At 40.4% G+C, this 13800-nt stretch overlaps 1 protein-coding gene across 1 annotated transcript in view; it reads left to right on the forward strand.

Moving 5' to 3' along the window:
* CHST9 (carbohydrate sulfotransferase 9) overlaps nt 1–11472 on the forward strand; it is a 95140-nt gene extending 83668 nt beyond the window's left edge. Inside the window, exon 4 of the mRNA XM_032182318.1 lies at nt 10152–11472. Coding sequence (XP_032038209.1) covers nt 10152–11249 — 1098 coding nt within the window. The 3' untranslated portion in view covers nt 11250–11472. The remainder of the gene's footprint in view (nt 1–10151) is intronic.
* The last annotated feature ends 2328 nt before the right edge of the window (nt 11473–13800 follow it).

Below are 13800 nucleotides of genomic sequence, written 5' to 3' on the forward strand. Positions count from 1 at the left end.
TTTTTTTATTATTTTTATTTTTAGAGGTGGGCGGGGAGTACATTTATTTATTTGTCTTAATTTTTATGTGTCTGTGGATGTAAATGCTGTTGATTCCCAGGCAAGACCTGTCTAGTCATACTGCCAGGTCATCTCCTTGTCAGTCCTCCTGTGATAATGTTTGAGACCAAGGCCAATTTTAGACAACTTCAACATGGTCACAAAAGGAAATCAGCGGTGTGAAGGTGGGCTAGCTAGTCAGAAGGGAAATTTTGACCTTGCTGGGGGAAATGCAGAAGGTCACATCCCAGTTCTGTGTCCATTTCAGGAGAGGGCAAAGGGTTGGCCAGCAAGGAATGCAGGTGGTGAGCCACCACATTCACGTTGACCACTGCCATTGGTTGGATACAGGCAGGAACTGGAAGTGCTGTCCTGGGAGAGGATAGGGAAATACCACTGAAACCCCTACAGAACTAGGCCATCACTTGTCTTGCTGCCTGGAAGAATGGCTTGTTGAACAGCTTGCTTGTATCTTAATTTCTGTAGATGAAGTAATTCCTTTAAGTAATTGGTTGAAAGGATTTGGTACCCTACTCAAATTCCTTTGGGTTTACAATCACATTGTTTCACAATATAAGCTATTCTCTTTGCCACATTTTTATCCCAGGTATCATAATGGGCATCCAGACTCCACATTTGGCTACTCAGAACAAACATCTAAGCAACCATTTAATAGCTATTATCTTCACTGTAGTTCGTGAGGGCAGGTTAGGAAGGAAACTGAAGTACTGAAATTCAACCCAAGTCCAGGTCCGTGATAGCCTCTGCTCATTTGTCATCTCCCAGTGGAGGCAGCTGAGCCCTGTAGTCTTGTTCCTCTGTGGGTGCAGATGTGTCACAGTATTGGCAAGGCTAAACAAACCTTGTCACTTCTTATCTTGGTGTGGTGGGAACCCACAAATGGCCATTTTTCTGGGAAGTCTCATGCCTGCCAGGTTGGGCTGCATAAGGCACAGGTATGCTGAGAGATCTTAAAATGGCATTGGGATATCTGGGAAAACTGAGTCAGTGATTCCCTGAGATAAAGAAGTCCATGGTTTATTTTCTTCTTCTGCCACAGGAGATTCAAGACTACAACTTCTGCTGCCTCTAAGATCTGTGTTGTATCCTGCAGAATTAAACTAGGGAGAGAGGCTCACCCACATCATCATTACAGCACTCCCTGGAGACAGGGTTTCAGTCCAAGCTTGCATATTTGACTGATCTCCAGAGGTAATGCCCAGGAGTTAGATCACTCGCTGGGGGGAATAGATAGTGAATCTCCTCATGGAGATGGTGCCAAGGGAAACCAGGTTTCCCTGGTGCAGGGTGGATACTGGTCAACAAGAACCAAGATATGGTCCCTAATTCCTCTGGATAAGAAGATGTTGGTGTCTAGCCTCTGGTGTCAGCCCTCTTCTTTAGGGAGGAAAATTAGGGAAGAAAATAGATGTTGCTTCAAATATGAAGTGTACTTAAGAATGCCTGTCTGGCTTAAAATAATTATTTATTTTCCTCTTCATAAAATGACTGTGTATATGAATTTCCATGTACTTGGAAATAACGATTTTGAGAATTGCATGTCAACAAAATAAACTGTTTAGATTATTTGATTTGAAACTTCTGTGCTTTAAGTTATGAGAAAGTAGGCACACTGACATTGTTTAATGAACTCAAATAAGAAACAATATGTAATATTTTGAGATTACCTGTCATTTTCAGGTTTAAACTTCCTACATGCAAATAGTAAACCTACCAGTCAGTGGAACACAAGAGTCTTTTGTCTAATGTTCTCCTTCATAAAACAAGTATAATCTTAGTTTGAGTCTGTTGTGAATTTCAGGTTGTTTAAGCTGCTTTACTATGACATTGCTCTGTACAGATATCAGTGAGTGCTGAGTGAAGATTTCTGATTACTGATTGAAGTGGCTGACATAGGCTCTATTACGAGTCTGCACAGGAGGAGGACTGAGCTCAGAAATAAGTACTGATGGAACACACTGGGCTACCTATTCCCGAAATGAGTGTGACTGTACAGGAATGAGGCAGGGCTAAAGATGACCAAGCTTAAATGGTCTGTGATCTGAAATTTGCCTTTAACTAGCAGACCATTTTAGTGAAACATCTAGAGACAAACACGCTGTGCAAACTGGATGCAGTCTCTTTCCAACCACAAGCTGTCCGGGCTGTAATGTCTCTGTGCTTGCTTACAAGTCTGTAAAGTTACACTGGGAAGAACCAGCCCCATGAAATTGTTGCCAGAAAGTCAGAGTAGTAGCATTGACATAGCACGATACAGAAGCCAATTTATCACCACTATTGATCAACCTTGACAGTGGTTTCTTTATTAGTAACAAGGGTGGGTGCTTATTTTTGTCTTCAACACTTGATTGCAGCTGTCTTGGTGAATCTTTAATCTGTCACACAAACTTACATGGCTTTGTTAGTTTCTGATAACCATGGCATTTTAATTGGGACTTTTTTGTTTTTATTAACTGTGCCTTGATCTTTATTATCCATCCCATTTTGAGCATGTTTTAGAGAACCCACATGTTTTGACTGTGAGGGTGGAAACAGGAGGGAATTAATTCCAGATTTGAACAAGAATTGGCAAGTAAAATTAGAGATTAATTTCCTTCATCCAAGCTGCTGACCATATGAATCAGCTTGCTGGAGTGGCTGGTGCAGACTGTCTTGCCTCATTACCATGGGTGACTTAGTACTTTCTGTACTTGGAGACATGAGACACAGAGAGGAGGGGAGCCCAATGCAAAGCCTTCAGTATTGTATCTGTGAGGGTTCTGAGCACAGACAAATGTGTTCCTCCTGTTCCCTTACTAAATGGGGACAGGGCTACTACTATGGTCTTGATAATGTTGCTGTTCATCTTACCCTGTTGGGCCTCTTCACTTTCCCAATGACCCATGGGTATGAGTTGTTCTCCAAAACCAGCTCTGTACTGGTGCTGTTCTTTAAGATTTTTCCACATCACCTCATTCCTTGACACTGGGCCATGCCACATCAAAAAAAAAAAAAAAAAAAAAAAAAAAAAAAAAAAAAAAAGAGAGAGAGAGAAGAGGAAAAAAAAGTCTTTCCCTCTTCCCTTTTCTTCCTCACTCATTTTGTCTGTGCCCTTGCCACAACTCTGAGTCAGCCTGCAGTGAGATGCCTAACTTTCTGCTAATAGATTCAAGGGGCAATAGTCACCAATTCACAAAACTGTTTTGAAAAGCAGCACCCAAAATGGCTGGTATCTGTTAACAAACTTATTTTCAGTATTTCTTTCTTACTGTGATAAGTTGTTCTTGTTTGTATCTGACTTTGTGTTCACAAGTACCTCCCTTAAACCTAATTGCATTTCAACTACAAAATACAAAGTTTGCTTCTTCGTTAGTCTCTTCAGGAAGCTCTGATCACCTCACGTACTCATTTCTGTTTTCTCCTTTCCCCAAAACTCATTTAGTAATCTTAAAGGTGATTGGTACAAGTACGTATGTTTTAGGGATACACATAACATAGGAAAATGTTCTGTCTATTAAATTTTTGCCTGTCAGGCTTGTGACTGATGACTCCATGTAAGAAATAATCCTAGAACTTAATCCAGATGAAGCATTAAGATTGCTGCTATTTTGTGACCTTTTGAGAACTGCAGGGACAGAAAGAACTATGAAAGTCCAAAGCACAATCGTTTCATTCTTCCTCTTTCCTAATGGAATTGTGTATAAACCACAAAGTGACATTATACATGTCTGACAGAAGGACTTCCACTGAACTTGCAGTGTTCACAACGAATACATATATCACCTGTGGCTCATGAGGAATGCAGCAGTGATGATTTGCCTGGAATAAATTAGATAAGCCATAAATTCATTACTTTGCTGGGAGAGGAGTTACTGGTGCCTGTCTCTGGAGTAGCTGTTCTAAGCACAAGTGATGAATCAAGAGGTTTATCTGTAGTGCACAGAAGGCAAAGCATGTCATCAGCATCTCACGTCACTTGTGGCCAGCCTGGGTAGTTTCTCCAGTGGGAGCTCCTGTAGGGTTTTTCTTCACTCAGCAATGTTAAACTATGTAGTTTCTATGCTATGAGAAAGTTGTGGGCATATTTACTGGTTAGGTGGGGTAGCACTGCAGTAGAGGAGTCTGGCCATTATGAATTATGCTTTGTAAATGCTCTTTTAACATAAGTTAAGGATATTCCATTCTTTTAGCAGGCTTAAGAAAACTTGCACATTCATGTATAAGTATAGTTCTACAAGTTTTTACACTTAAAGTGAGTTATTAACAGCTGCAGGCTTCACTGGCATGCTGGAGATGGAGTCATGCAAAATTTTCATCATATTTCAACTACATAACAATTCTGAATCATCTACCACAATCATGGACCTCTACTGAAGAAATCCTCTTAACTGTACCCAATTATGTGGAAAACTTGGTATTTTAAGCAATAAAAATATATATATATATTACCTTTTCAAAGACTCACACCCACCTACAATGCGAGTAAGAGGATGTTTCTTTTAAAGTCCTTTAGTATTGAAGCTGCCTGCATCTAAAGACCTAAATTAAGAGACTGATCTCCCTGTGTGAGTCAGAAAATGAATCAAAAAATGAGCCGTGTCTCTCTTTCTGGGTTTATTTTCTATGGAGGGATCGTAGAGAAACAACTAAGGGTCTGAAATTAGATGGTCATTATAATACATGTATAATCCCCACATAAGAGGCACCATAAAGAAATGTACAGTGAAATAAAATATTTAATGCTCTTAGTCCATGCTGAACTTTGACAGTGCCCGAGCATATCTAGTAACAAAGGACTGTGATGTAAGCAGAGATATGGTATGTACTCCAAGCATGTACTTAATACTCCTCTCACCTCATCTTTAGGGGGGAGGAGGCAGGCTTTGTTTCTCATGGGTAAATTTCTGTGAGTATGTACTGTAGAACCCCTGCCTGGGGTGGATCAGAAAACACAAATGCTCTGTCCTCCTAAACAATTGCTTTTCATAAATTTCATCAGAAAAACAAAACAAAACAAAACAAAACAAAAAAAAAAAAGCAACTTGTAACCTGCTTTTGTCTTAAGGAATGGAGATTTTATCATCTTGGAATATTTATGTGTTTGCAGAGCACCCATATTAGCTGTGCAGTATAATACTGCCAAGAGAGTCCTGAGGGCACTCAAATCTGCAGCAGCCAAGTGTAAACCACAGTGGAAAGCAAAGTACAGTGTGCTCCCAGGTGATTTGTGCCATTGCTCCTGAGAAGCATCTTAAAGGACTATTTTAGCAAGCATGTGTTAGGACAGAAGAGATATTTACTAGATGTTGAGAACCTATACATTAAGAATGCCCACAACATAGGTATTTAGTAGCACAGAAAAGCACAATAGAATAGACTATTTCATTCCTCCTTTATTCTCTGTCCTAAGTTTTTTGTTGGTCTCACTTAATTTTATAATTCCTGTTAGTAAAAATGAAGATCCAGCAGTAAAACGTTTAGGAAACAGCACTGTCTGCACTGTAGGCCATTAGATCTTGGTAAATCTGCTCTGGAATATCATCCTTTACAATACATGTTTTTTTTTGTTGTTTTTTCTTTTTTTTTTTTTTTTTCGATGGCAGGATGCTGTAATTGCAAACTGTCTAGATGAGATCCCACCAGTGCATTGTAAAACTACCACAAAGCGTAATTGGGTGAGTCTTAACCATTCTTAACAGTAGTCATTCTCTTCTAACCCCATGATTTGTGAAGGTATTAAAGGAAAGGACAGCTTCAACATGCGTAAAAGAAGGCATTGGTATTGGCTAGTGATTTTTACAGGAAGAAGGAATTCTTGTGTGGATGGGGGAGGAGCAGGGAATCTCCAGCAATAAAAGTGGCAGAAAAAATCCATGAACTCATTAATGACCTCAGAAATGCCTTTTGTTTCAGCTGGATTGTCTGCCAGTATTCAAATGCTAAACTAACACTGTGTTAAATTCCTTTTTTCTTTATATTTAAACTAATTTTTAAATCTCTCTTCTGATCTTGTCTAGCTAAAGGGAGACAGAGGTTATATGCATACTCTTCTAAATTAGACTCTTGGCCATTTCTTAACTTTCTTTCAAATGTGTGCATGCAAATGAAGAACAAGGCACTCTGCATAATTACTGGCAAGGGTGCAACACTTCACTGGCTTCTAATTCTTGGATGAAATGTGCACAGCCTGCTACACAGGTTGTCAGCATGTCTCAAGGACAGACTTGCTTCTGTCCAAGGTGACCATCGAGTTTTTCTCCTATGCCAGGCAGGTGGTTCACAAAATAGCTGCTCCTTAGAAAGACATAGATGGCCATCCCTGTGTTTGGACACTTGTCTGAAAGAGTTTGGTAAGACCATTTGCATGGAAAGGTCTAGATCCAGTAACTGCTACAGGATTATCTGCTTGCTGCCTGTTGTTGGTGTATGTTCAGGCATGTTCCAAAATGATGGTGCTCAGCAGCAGCTCGTGGACTGAACTGTTAGGAATGGAGGTATAATGGCCACATGTTGTGTTTTTGTTGCTGTTGTGTTTTTTTTTTTGTTTTGTTTTGTTTTTGCTGTTGTTGTTTTTTATTTGGTTTTTAATTGTTATTGGTTTTGCAAGTCTCTAGTCTTCCCATTCCTGATTCAAAATAAATAAATAAATAAATAAATATAAAAATAAAACAGTCACCATGTCGTGGAGATGTTCAGATCTTTAACATGTCATAAAACAGGCACTGAAAAAATCATTGGCACCAAGAGGAAGCCAAAGACACCTAGTTTTGAGTAAGGCTAGAATCATAAAATATTAAAGTCCTTTCACAGCATGTGGCTTTCAGCTCTCTCACCCACGTAAGAGCAGTAGCAATTAAATATGCCAGACTGCTAGGCAATTTTGTTTGAGAAATATGTCACTACTTATTCGACAATTAGTTAAACAGTTAGTTTCTCAAGAAAACTTTCTAGTTAAATGTCTCTCATCAAATACAAAGCCTGATTCATCCCTTCATTATTCTTACCTTCATTAGCTACTTGTGTCATTACATAGGCAGGTGTATAGGCAGGTTTGGTAATTTTTATTTATCCATTTATTTTAGTTGGAATACTACTGTGGCAATATGACAGCCATTTATGCCTTTGAAAATTATCTCTATCTGTTCCCATTCTTAGAAGGAGCAAGTTACAGCCAGCATTTACTGCAAGCACACTATCCCTTGTGGAGCTTATAATAACATTTATTAGCCATTACTGTTGTATTCACTACGGGATATGTATCTCAATGAGAAGGGGAAGTGGAGAGGGGAAGCAACTAATAGTATTTTACATATTTAGATAATTTTTTTTGTCCTCAGAACTTCCCGTGTCATTGTTTTTCCCCTAGGTCTTTTTTTTTCCCCTCTTTCTGTTTGGGGCTTTTTTTTTTTTTTTTTTTTTTTTTTTTTTTTTTCTCCCTGATAGATTCTTTCTTCTTTTGCCTCGTCTTGCTTGGAGGGAACCCCTTTCAAGTAACTCCCACTGTGCATATGTTGTTCCTTTAGGGTGTTACCTGAGATTTCTCTGAATAGTTCTGCCCATCCTTTTCTGAAGTCTTTTAATCCCATGAAAAATCCTTCAGTAGTGGTTCCTACAGCTGCAGTCATGGTTTCTGAGACTGAAATGCAGTCCTCTTCTGGTATCTCCTCCAGTTATCCTCTGAGGTTGGTCCTGTATCCCAGGTGAACTGTTTGAAATGGAATAAAATCAAGACCACACACATTTCAGTCTTTCCTCTTTCATGCTCTCCTGGTGGAACCAAGGCATCTTCCACTGGTTCAGGATGGCAGACTGAATTCAGGAAGTGTATGGCTCTGAAGTGCCTGGCTCATTTTTGAAGCTTTAATTACAAATTCAGATAGTTAAGCATCTTTTCCCTGAAATATCTCCTGAAATACATTATTAAATTTAAATTACATACCAGATGAAGTTATGAGGTACTACTGCCCTCTCCTGAATTTTATCTGGATTGGGTACACCATTCCAGCCACATATCTCTAGGAACTGTGTTCTATATTGTAAAATTCCCTAGATCCACATGGGTGAATTTAAGATGTTGGTTACTTGGTTCCTACCTCTGTTAAGAAACTTGTATTGTGTGCTCGATTTCTCTGTATCCCGTATTTTTCGTTTTCAGATTTTAAAGGGCTTCATTTTAAGGTTCAAACGTTCAATTAATTTGTAAGTCTGTGGTTCTGCAGTAGCATTTGTAAGTTGCCATTACTGTGCTGCTAAAATTCCCATTAGACTCATAGGCATCTCCTGTTTTACTACTAGCACTACCTTCTGTTATTATACACTTACCATTCTTCTGAAGTCTTTCCATCCTAAAGCAGAAGGGATAAATCTCTAGGCACATGTGTTTCTTCTGTTTAAAATAATTAAATATTAGAAAACAAAACTAAAAAATAGATGATATTAGAAAAACAGACCAGGCCAAATTGAAAAATTCAATTATCCTTTTGTAGTTCTCAAAACAGCAACATACACTCTCTCTTAGATATATAAGTCCTGCATGGACTTATAAAAAGGACTTAAAAGTCCTTTTTTATTTGCTTTCACCAGTGCTAAAATGATTTTACTCAGTTCAATAAAAGCAAAGACCTGATAGTCAGTGGTTTTTGGCAGTACTGAATGGCCTGATCACCTGGGTTTGTTTTTGTCACTGGAAATTACTACACAGCAAGATAGGCTAACTTTTCTTGGAACTGCTTGTTTTTCTGTAGGCTTTATTTCAAACTGGAATTGAAGTTGTGTTCTCTGCGTTACCATTTTTTGCATTATTCCTCTAAATTGTTAACAGCCTTATTTATTTGAGTCAGCCTATGAACTTTCCCATCATCCCAAATACACACTTAGGGTCTGCCAGTCCACAGATCAACTTTCCAGTAAATGTTTAATCAGTTTATCGCAAAAGAATCTTTTTGTACAGGTTTCCAAAAAAGTTAGATGTAAGATGTACACAGTTCATATATGGGTGTCCATACACATGTGTACAGCCATGTGTTTGGCTACCACAAGATGTTTAAAAAATGTTTAAAAAACTATTGAGCAGTATCCCCTCTCTGCAGAACTGTAGTAAAAATAGTAGGTATATAAATGTCCCAAGGCTGCAGACTTGCCTGCTGAAAGAACAAAAGCTATACAAGCCTTAGTAGACACAGCAGAATCCACTCAAGAACGCGAGAGCAGAAATAATTAAACTGCAAGAAGATGTTCAGTCAGCTTGCATGATAATTTGGAGAATTTGCCCACAAAACACAGGTCTGAGCTTTGCCATTTCTACAGCTCATGGCCTGCACAGAAACTGGATATTGGAAGAGATGTTTGAGAGGAAAGTCTCATCTTTTCACATTCTTTGCAGTGTGTCTAGTTAGTTGATGTCATAATTGTTGATGTTTAAATAAGTCAGATGCAATAAGCACTAAAAGCACCTATTTTGCCTTATTGGCTGTGAAAGCAGCTAGCTCAGGTGTAGACAAATTTGTATGGCAAATTATCTTATGTTCATGCAACCCAGTGCATGCCACTTCCATGATCTATCCATACAGGGAAAGGAAGAGGATGTTTTTGGAAGAGGGATTTTGTCTGTCCCTACACCGCACTCAAACCTATCCTCCTCCAACTATTTAGGAGCCCTAGTTTGGTCCTGGGGAGCAAGTGGTCCTGGAGCCACTGGGGCACAAGAAGACTGCTCCAGCACCCAGGATATGTGCCAGCAGCGAGCTCAGGTGTGCCATGCACTTTGGAAAGCTGTTGGCAATGTTAAATTCGACCAGTGCTGTCATGAAGGGAAAATGTAATAGGCAGAGAAAAGCACCTGGCCACCCCTACCTGGACTATCAGTCTCCCTGCGTGAATGTCTTCTGCTTTCGTAAAAGTTTTGGTATAAGCTATTTATTTTTGTAGGAAGACGTACTGTGCACTGTCAGGAAAGCCTCAGAAGCATGTATTTCAGTAATTAGCCCAGCTAGTTGCTAAACTAGCTGTATTGATCAACTGGTTTGAAAGGATTTGTGGTACTGATTGCGATGTGAATGGGCTTGGCTGTACTGTTGCTGCATTGTAAACTCTGTTTCTTTCAATGTTTGCAGGATTTCACACTCCCACCTCCGGGGACACAGAGGAAAGTGGTGCAAAGCGGGCACGTTCCTCCTGGCCGCAGTAGGCAGGAGATGGCCATCTCGGGCAGCAGGCACTGGCAGGGGAAGGCCGACCCTTTTGGTGCAGTAGCTGTCTCCTTGGTGAGCAGACTGTCCGATCAGCAGAAGATCAGCGAGCCACCTCTCAGCCAGTTCAGAGAACTGTATTTACCCCTCACACTGCGCCCTCTGAACAAGACTTTGGTCAAGGGCGATGAGTGGAAGGATGTGGGTAGCACCCAGGAAAAGCGCAGGTCCTTCCTGTATGAATTCTGCCAGAAATACAACAGCAGGAAGAAGCTGCGGACACACCTCGTGCACATGGTGTCACGAATTTATGTGGAAGACAGGCACAAGGTCCTGTACTGCGAAGTGCCTAAAGCAGGCTGCTCCAATTGGAAAAGGGTCCTCATGGTGCTCAATGGACTCGCCACTTCCACGCGCAACATTTCCCATGATGATGTGCACTACGGAAAGCATTTAAGGAAACTGGACAGTTATGACTTAAAAGGGATATACACACGTTTGAACACGTACACCAAGACTATATTTGTACGTGATCCTTTGGAAAGACTTGTATCTGCCTTCAGGGATAAGTTTGAACATCCAAACAGCTATTACCATCCCGTATTTGGGAAGGCAATAATTAAGAAGTATAGACATAATGCAGATGAAGAGGCATTGAAAACTGGATCAGGAGTTAAGTTCAAGGAGTTTATCCAGTACCTGTTAGATTCCCATCGTCCAGTAGGAATGGACATTCACTGGGAGCAGGTCAGTAAGCTCTGCTATCCCTGCCTCATCAACTATGATTTCATAGGAAAGTTTGAAACCCTGGAAGAAGATGCCAATTACTTTTTGCAGCTGGTAGGTGCTCCAGCTGAGCTAAAATTTCCAAAATTCAAAGATAGACATTCCTCTGATGAAAGAACAAGTGCAGAGGTAGTGAGGCAGTACTTAAAGGAGTTGTCTAAGGAGGAAAGACAGCTGACCTATGACTTCTATTACTTGGATTACTTAATGTTCAATTATACATCACCGATTGTATAGCACCAGAATAGCTTCAGGCTTCTATTAGATATTTATCATTTTGGGATTCAGAACAACTACTTTGATATTACCTCTAAAAGGAAACAAAGTAACTGCTAAGTGGAGTTGTCTTGACTTACTGGAGGTTTTGTAAACTAGAGTGACATCAATTGACATAAAGTTATAGGAAAATGCACAAAAAAAGACCTGTAAACAGCATAAATTGCACTAAAATGCCTGAAAAAGCTGCTTTTACCATTACAGATTATATTGTGGAAGCGGTAATGCAGCCAGCTGTTGCATTATCCTACCTAATGTTCTTTTAATGGTTTAAGAAAAAAGCATTCAGAATAGCATGATATTTTTGGTGTGTCTGCTTTAGAAATTGTTTTTGAAACTATTTTTTGAAAGTATTTTTTACTTTCTGTTGCTTATTAATAAAGAAGCATTGGCTAATTTTCTAAAACGTTTGCAGTGTTCTCAATTGTAAGAGTTGTTTTGTGGATTACCATTAGACTGTAGCTGTTTTTAGACCTGACTGTTTGTTTTACTGAAGGATGGTTTTGAATACAAATGCATAACGCTACAGATAACACAGCAGCTCAACTTTTCAGTACAGTAAGTTTGGGTGAGCCCTCCATCTAAAGACATAGTCCACTACGCCTTTTTGACTGATGTACTGTAAAAAACACACATGAGCCTCCTTTCAGAGAAATGAAATGTACATTAAAATTAACATTTTAATTTTACTCTGGAGTCAACTTCATGATGCATACCCTGGTCCCAGTGTTCAAGATAGTATTCATTTTTAGTGGTGAGGCAAAGTCTTAGGGTGGTGGCTGTGGGACATTATAATATCTGTACCAAGAAGCAACTTCATTGCTGCTGCTGTGGCTGCTCTTGGTCTGCCAGCATCCGATCATCTGTCCAAGTCCCAGCAATTTGTTGCACGGAAAGTGCATATGCCTATCACCTACTAGTCCCATGGGCTGCTTTTTGACCCAAGCTTCCTGAAGTCACCATTTTGCTGTTCTTCGTGCCTTGTCAACACCTAGCAAACCCCAGGGGCAGGATGGATGCTGCAGTGTTAAATGGTGGATGTGTACTGGTGGTTAGCTCTAGAGGCAGTTGTGTCCAGCATCCCACAGTCTTGGTTATAAAATGTAATCTTCTCTCTTCCTCCTCTCTCCTCCCTTAAGTGCTGTGTGACCAACACATGTGGTCATTCCTGCAGTCCACAGCTGCATTCAATATGGCCAAGATGTCCCAGGAGGAGGAGGAGAAATCTCCTTCCAAATGGAGAATAAATAAATAAATAAATAAATAAATAAATAAATAATAGAATAGACACCTATTGTTTGTTTCCTGGAGTGATTTGGAACATTTTGCCCCATCATCTTCATATAGCAAACTGTAGAAGAAAAGGAAGCAGTTTGGCAGGAAACAAGAAGGTGAAATGTCCTTTTCCTCTGTTCCCAAAAACTGTTCATGGTCAGAACTGTTGTTGTCTTTTCCCTCATCTTGTGCAAATGTATGGCTTCAGTCCTTCTGCAGAAGTAACAGCGGGTCCCTGCTGACACACAGGGAGAGAGACCATTTCCTACATAACTCCCACTGCTTGTTTCTGCCTCAATTTCCTTCTCCGAAGAGCAGGAAAGCCACTTACAGCTTACACAGTGCTGGCGCATAGCCCCAGGCTCTTCCCATCTCTCCCTGTGGCAGGATGAGCATGCTCTGAGGAGGGAAGGTAGAAGCAGGCTGGGCAGCCAGAGGCAGAGGTGGTGCTGTATGGGGCTACCAGCACCTGCAGCAAAGCCATCCCATTCCCTGGGGCTGTGGAGCAAACCGTGAGGCTTGGAGAAGTACAGGTGTTCAGCACCAATGAGGAGCTCCATGGGTACCTCAGGTAGGTAAACGTGCACGGTGTTACTTGTGAGAGCTGTTGTGCTCAGATGGACCCACAGATGTTAACACCAGAAGTGTTTTGGACAGGATATCTGACCAAAGGACTGCCCTAATGCATGTCTTTCCTCAGGTGAGTAATGTGTCCCTAAATCTCCCCCTTTACACTCCAGATGGTGTCTTATTCCACCTTCCCCCATAGAAATCCCTCTGGTTTTTCTGTATGGCTGAGGGCTCGGCCCAAGGGCCCCATGCTGGAAAGGCAGTTCCTTGCCAGGCTGATATGCTGGGCATCATTATGCTACTGCCCAGGTGCCCTTGCATCACACCAGCCGCTCTTTAAAGAAAAGCCCTTATTGAGTAACACTGAGTTCCCATGTATCTTTACTGAGCACAATTGTTTTTTGGTTTAATATTTTGACTGTGCACTTTCATAACTGTTTTGAGCAGGACCATGCATCAAGACATTTAAGAGCAGTTCCTGACAGAATTTTTATTTTGTATCATCCAACCTTCTAACTCATGTGAAAACTGCCTTTAGATTTCACTTGGATTTGACCTTGGTGTATAAAGCATCTTTTCCACTTAAACAGCAATGCTCTCTAGATCCTCTGCTCTTTGTAAGTATTGATTCCCACCTCAAATCCTAAATGAATCTCTCTTGCCATGT

The sequence above is a fragment of the Aythya fuligula genome, chromosome 2, assembly GCF_009819795.1.
Source record: "Aythya fuligula isolate bAytFul2 chromosome 2, bAytFul2.pri, whole genome shotgun sequence".
Classification (NCBI taxonomy): Eukaryota; Metazoa; Chordata; class Aves; order Anseriformes; family Anatidae; genus Aythya; species Aythya fuligula.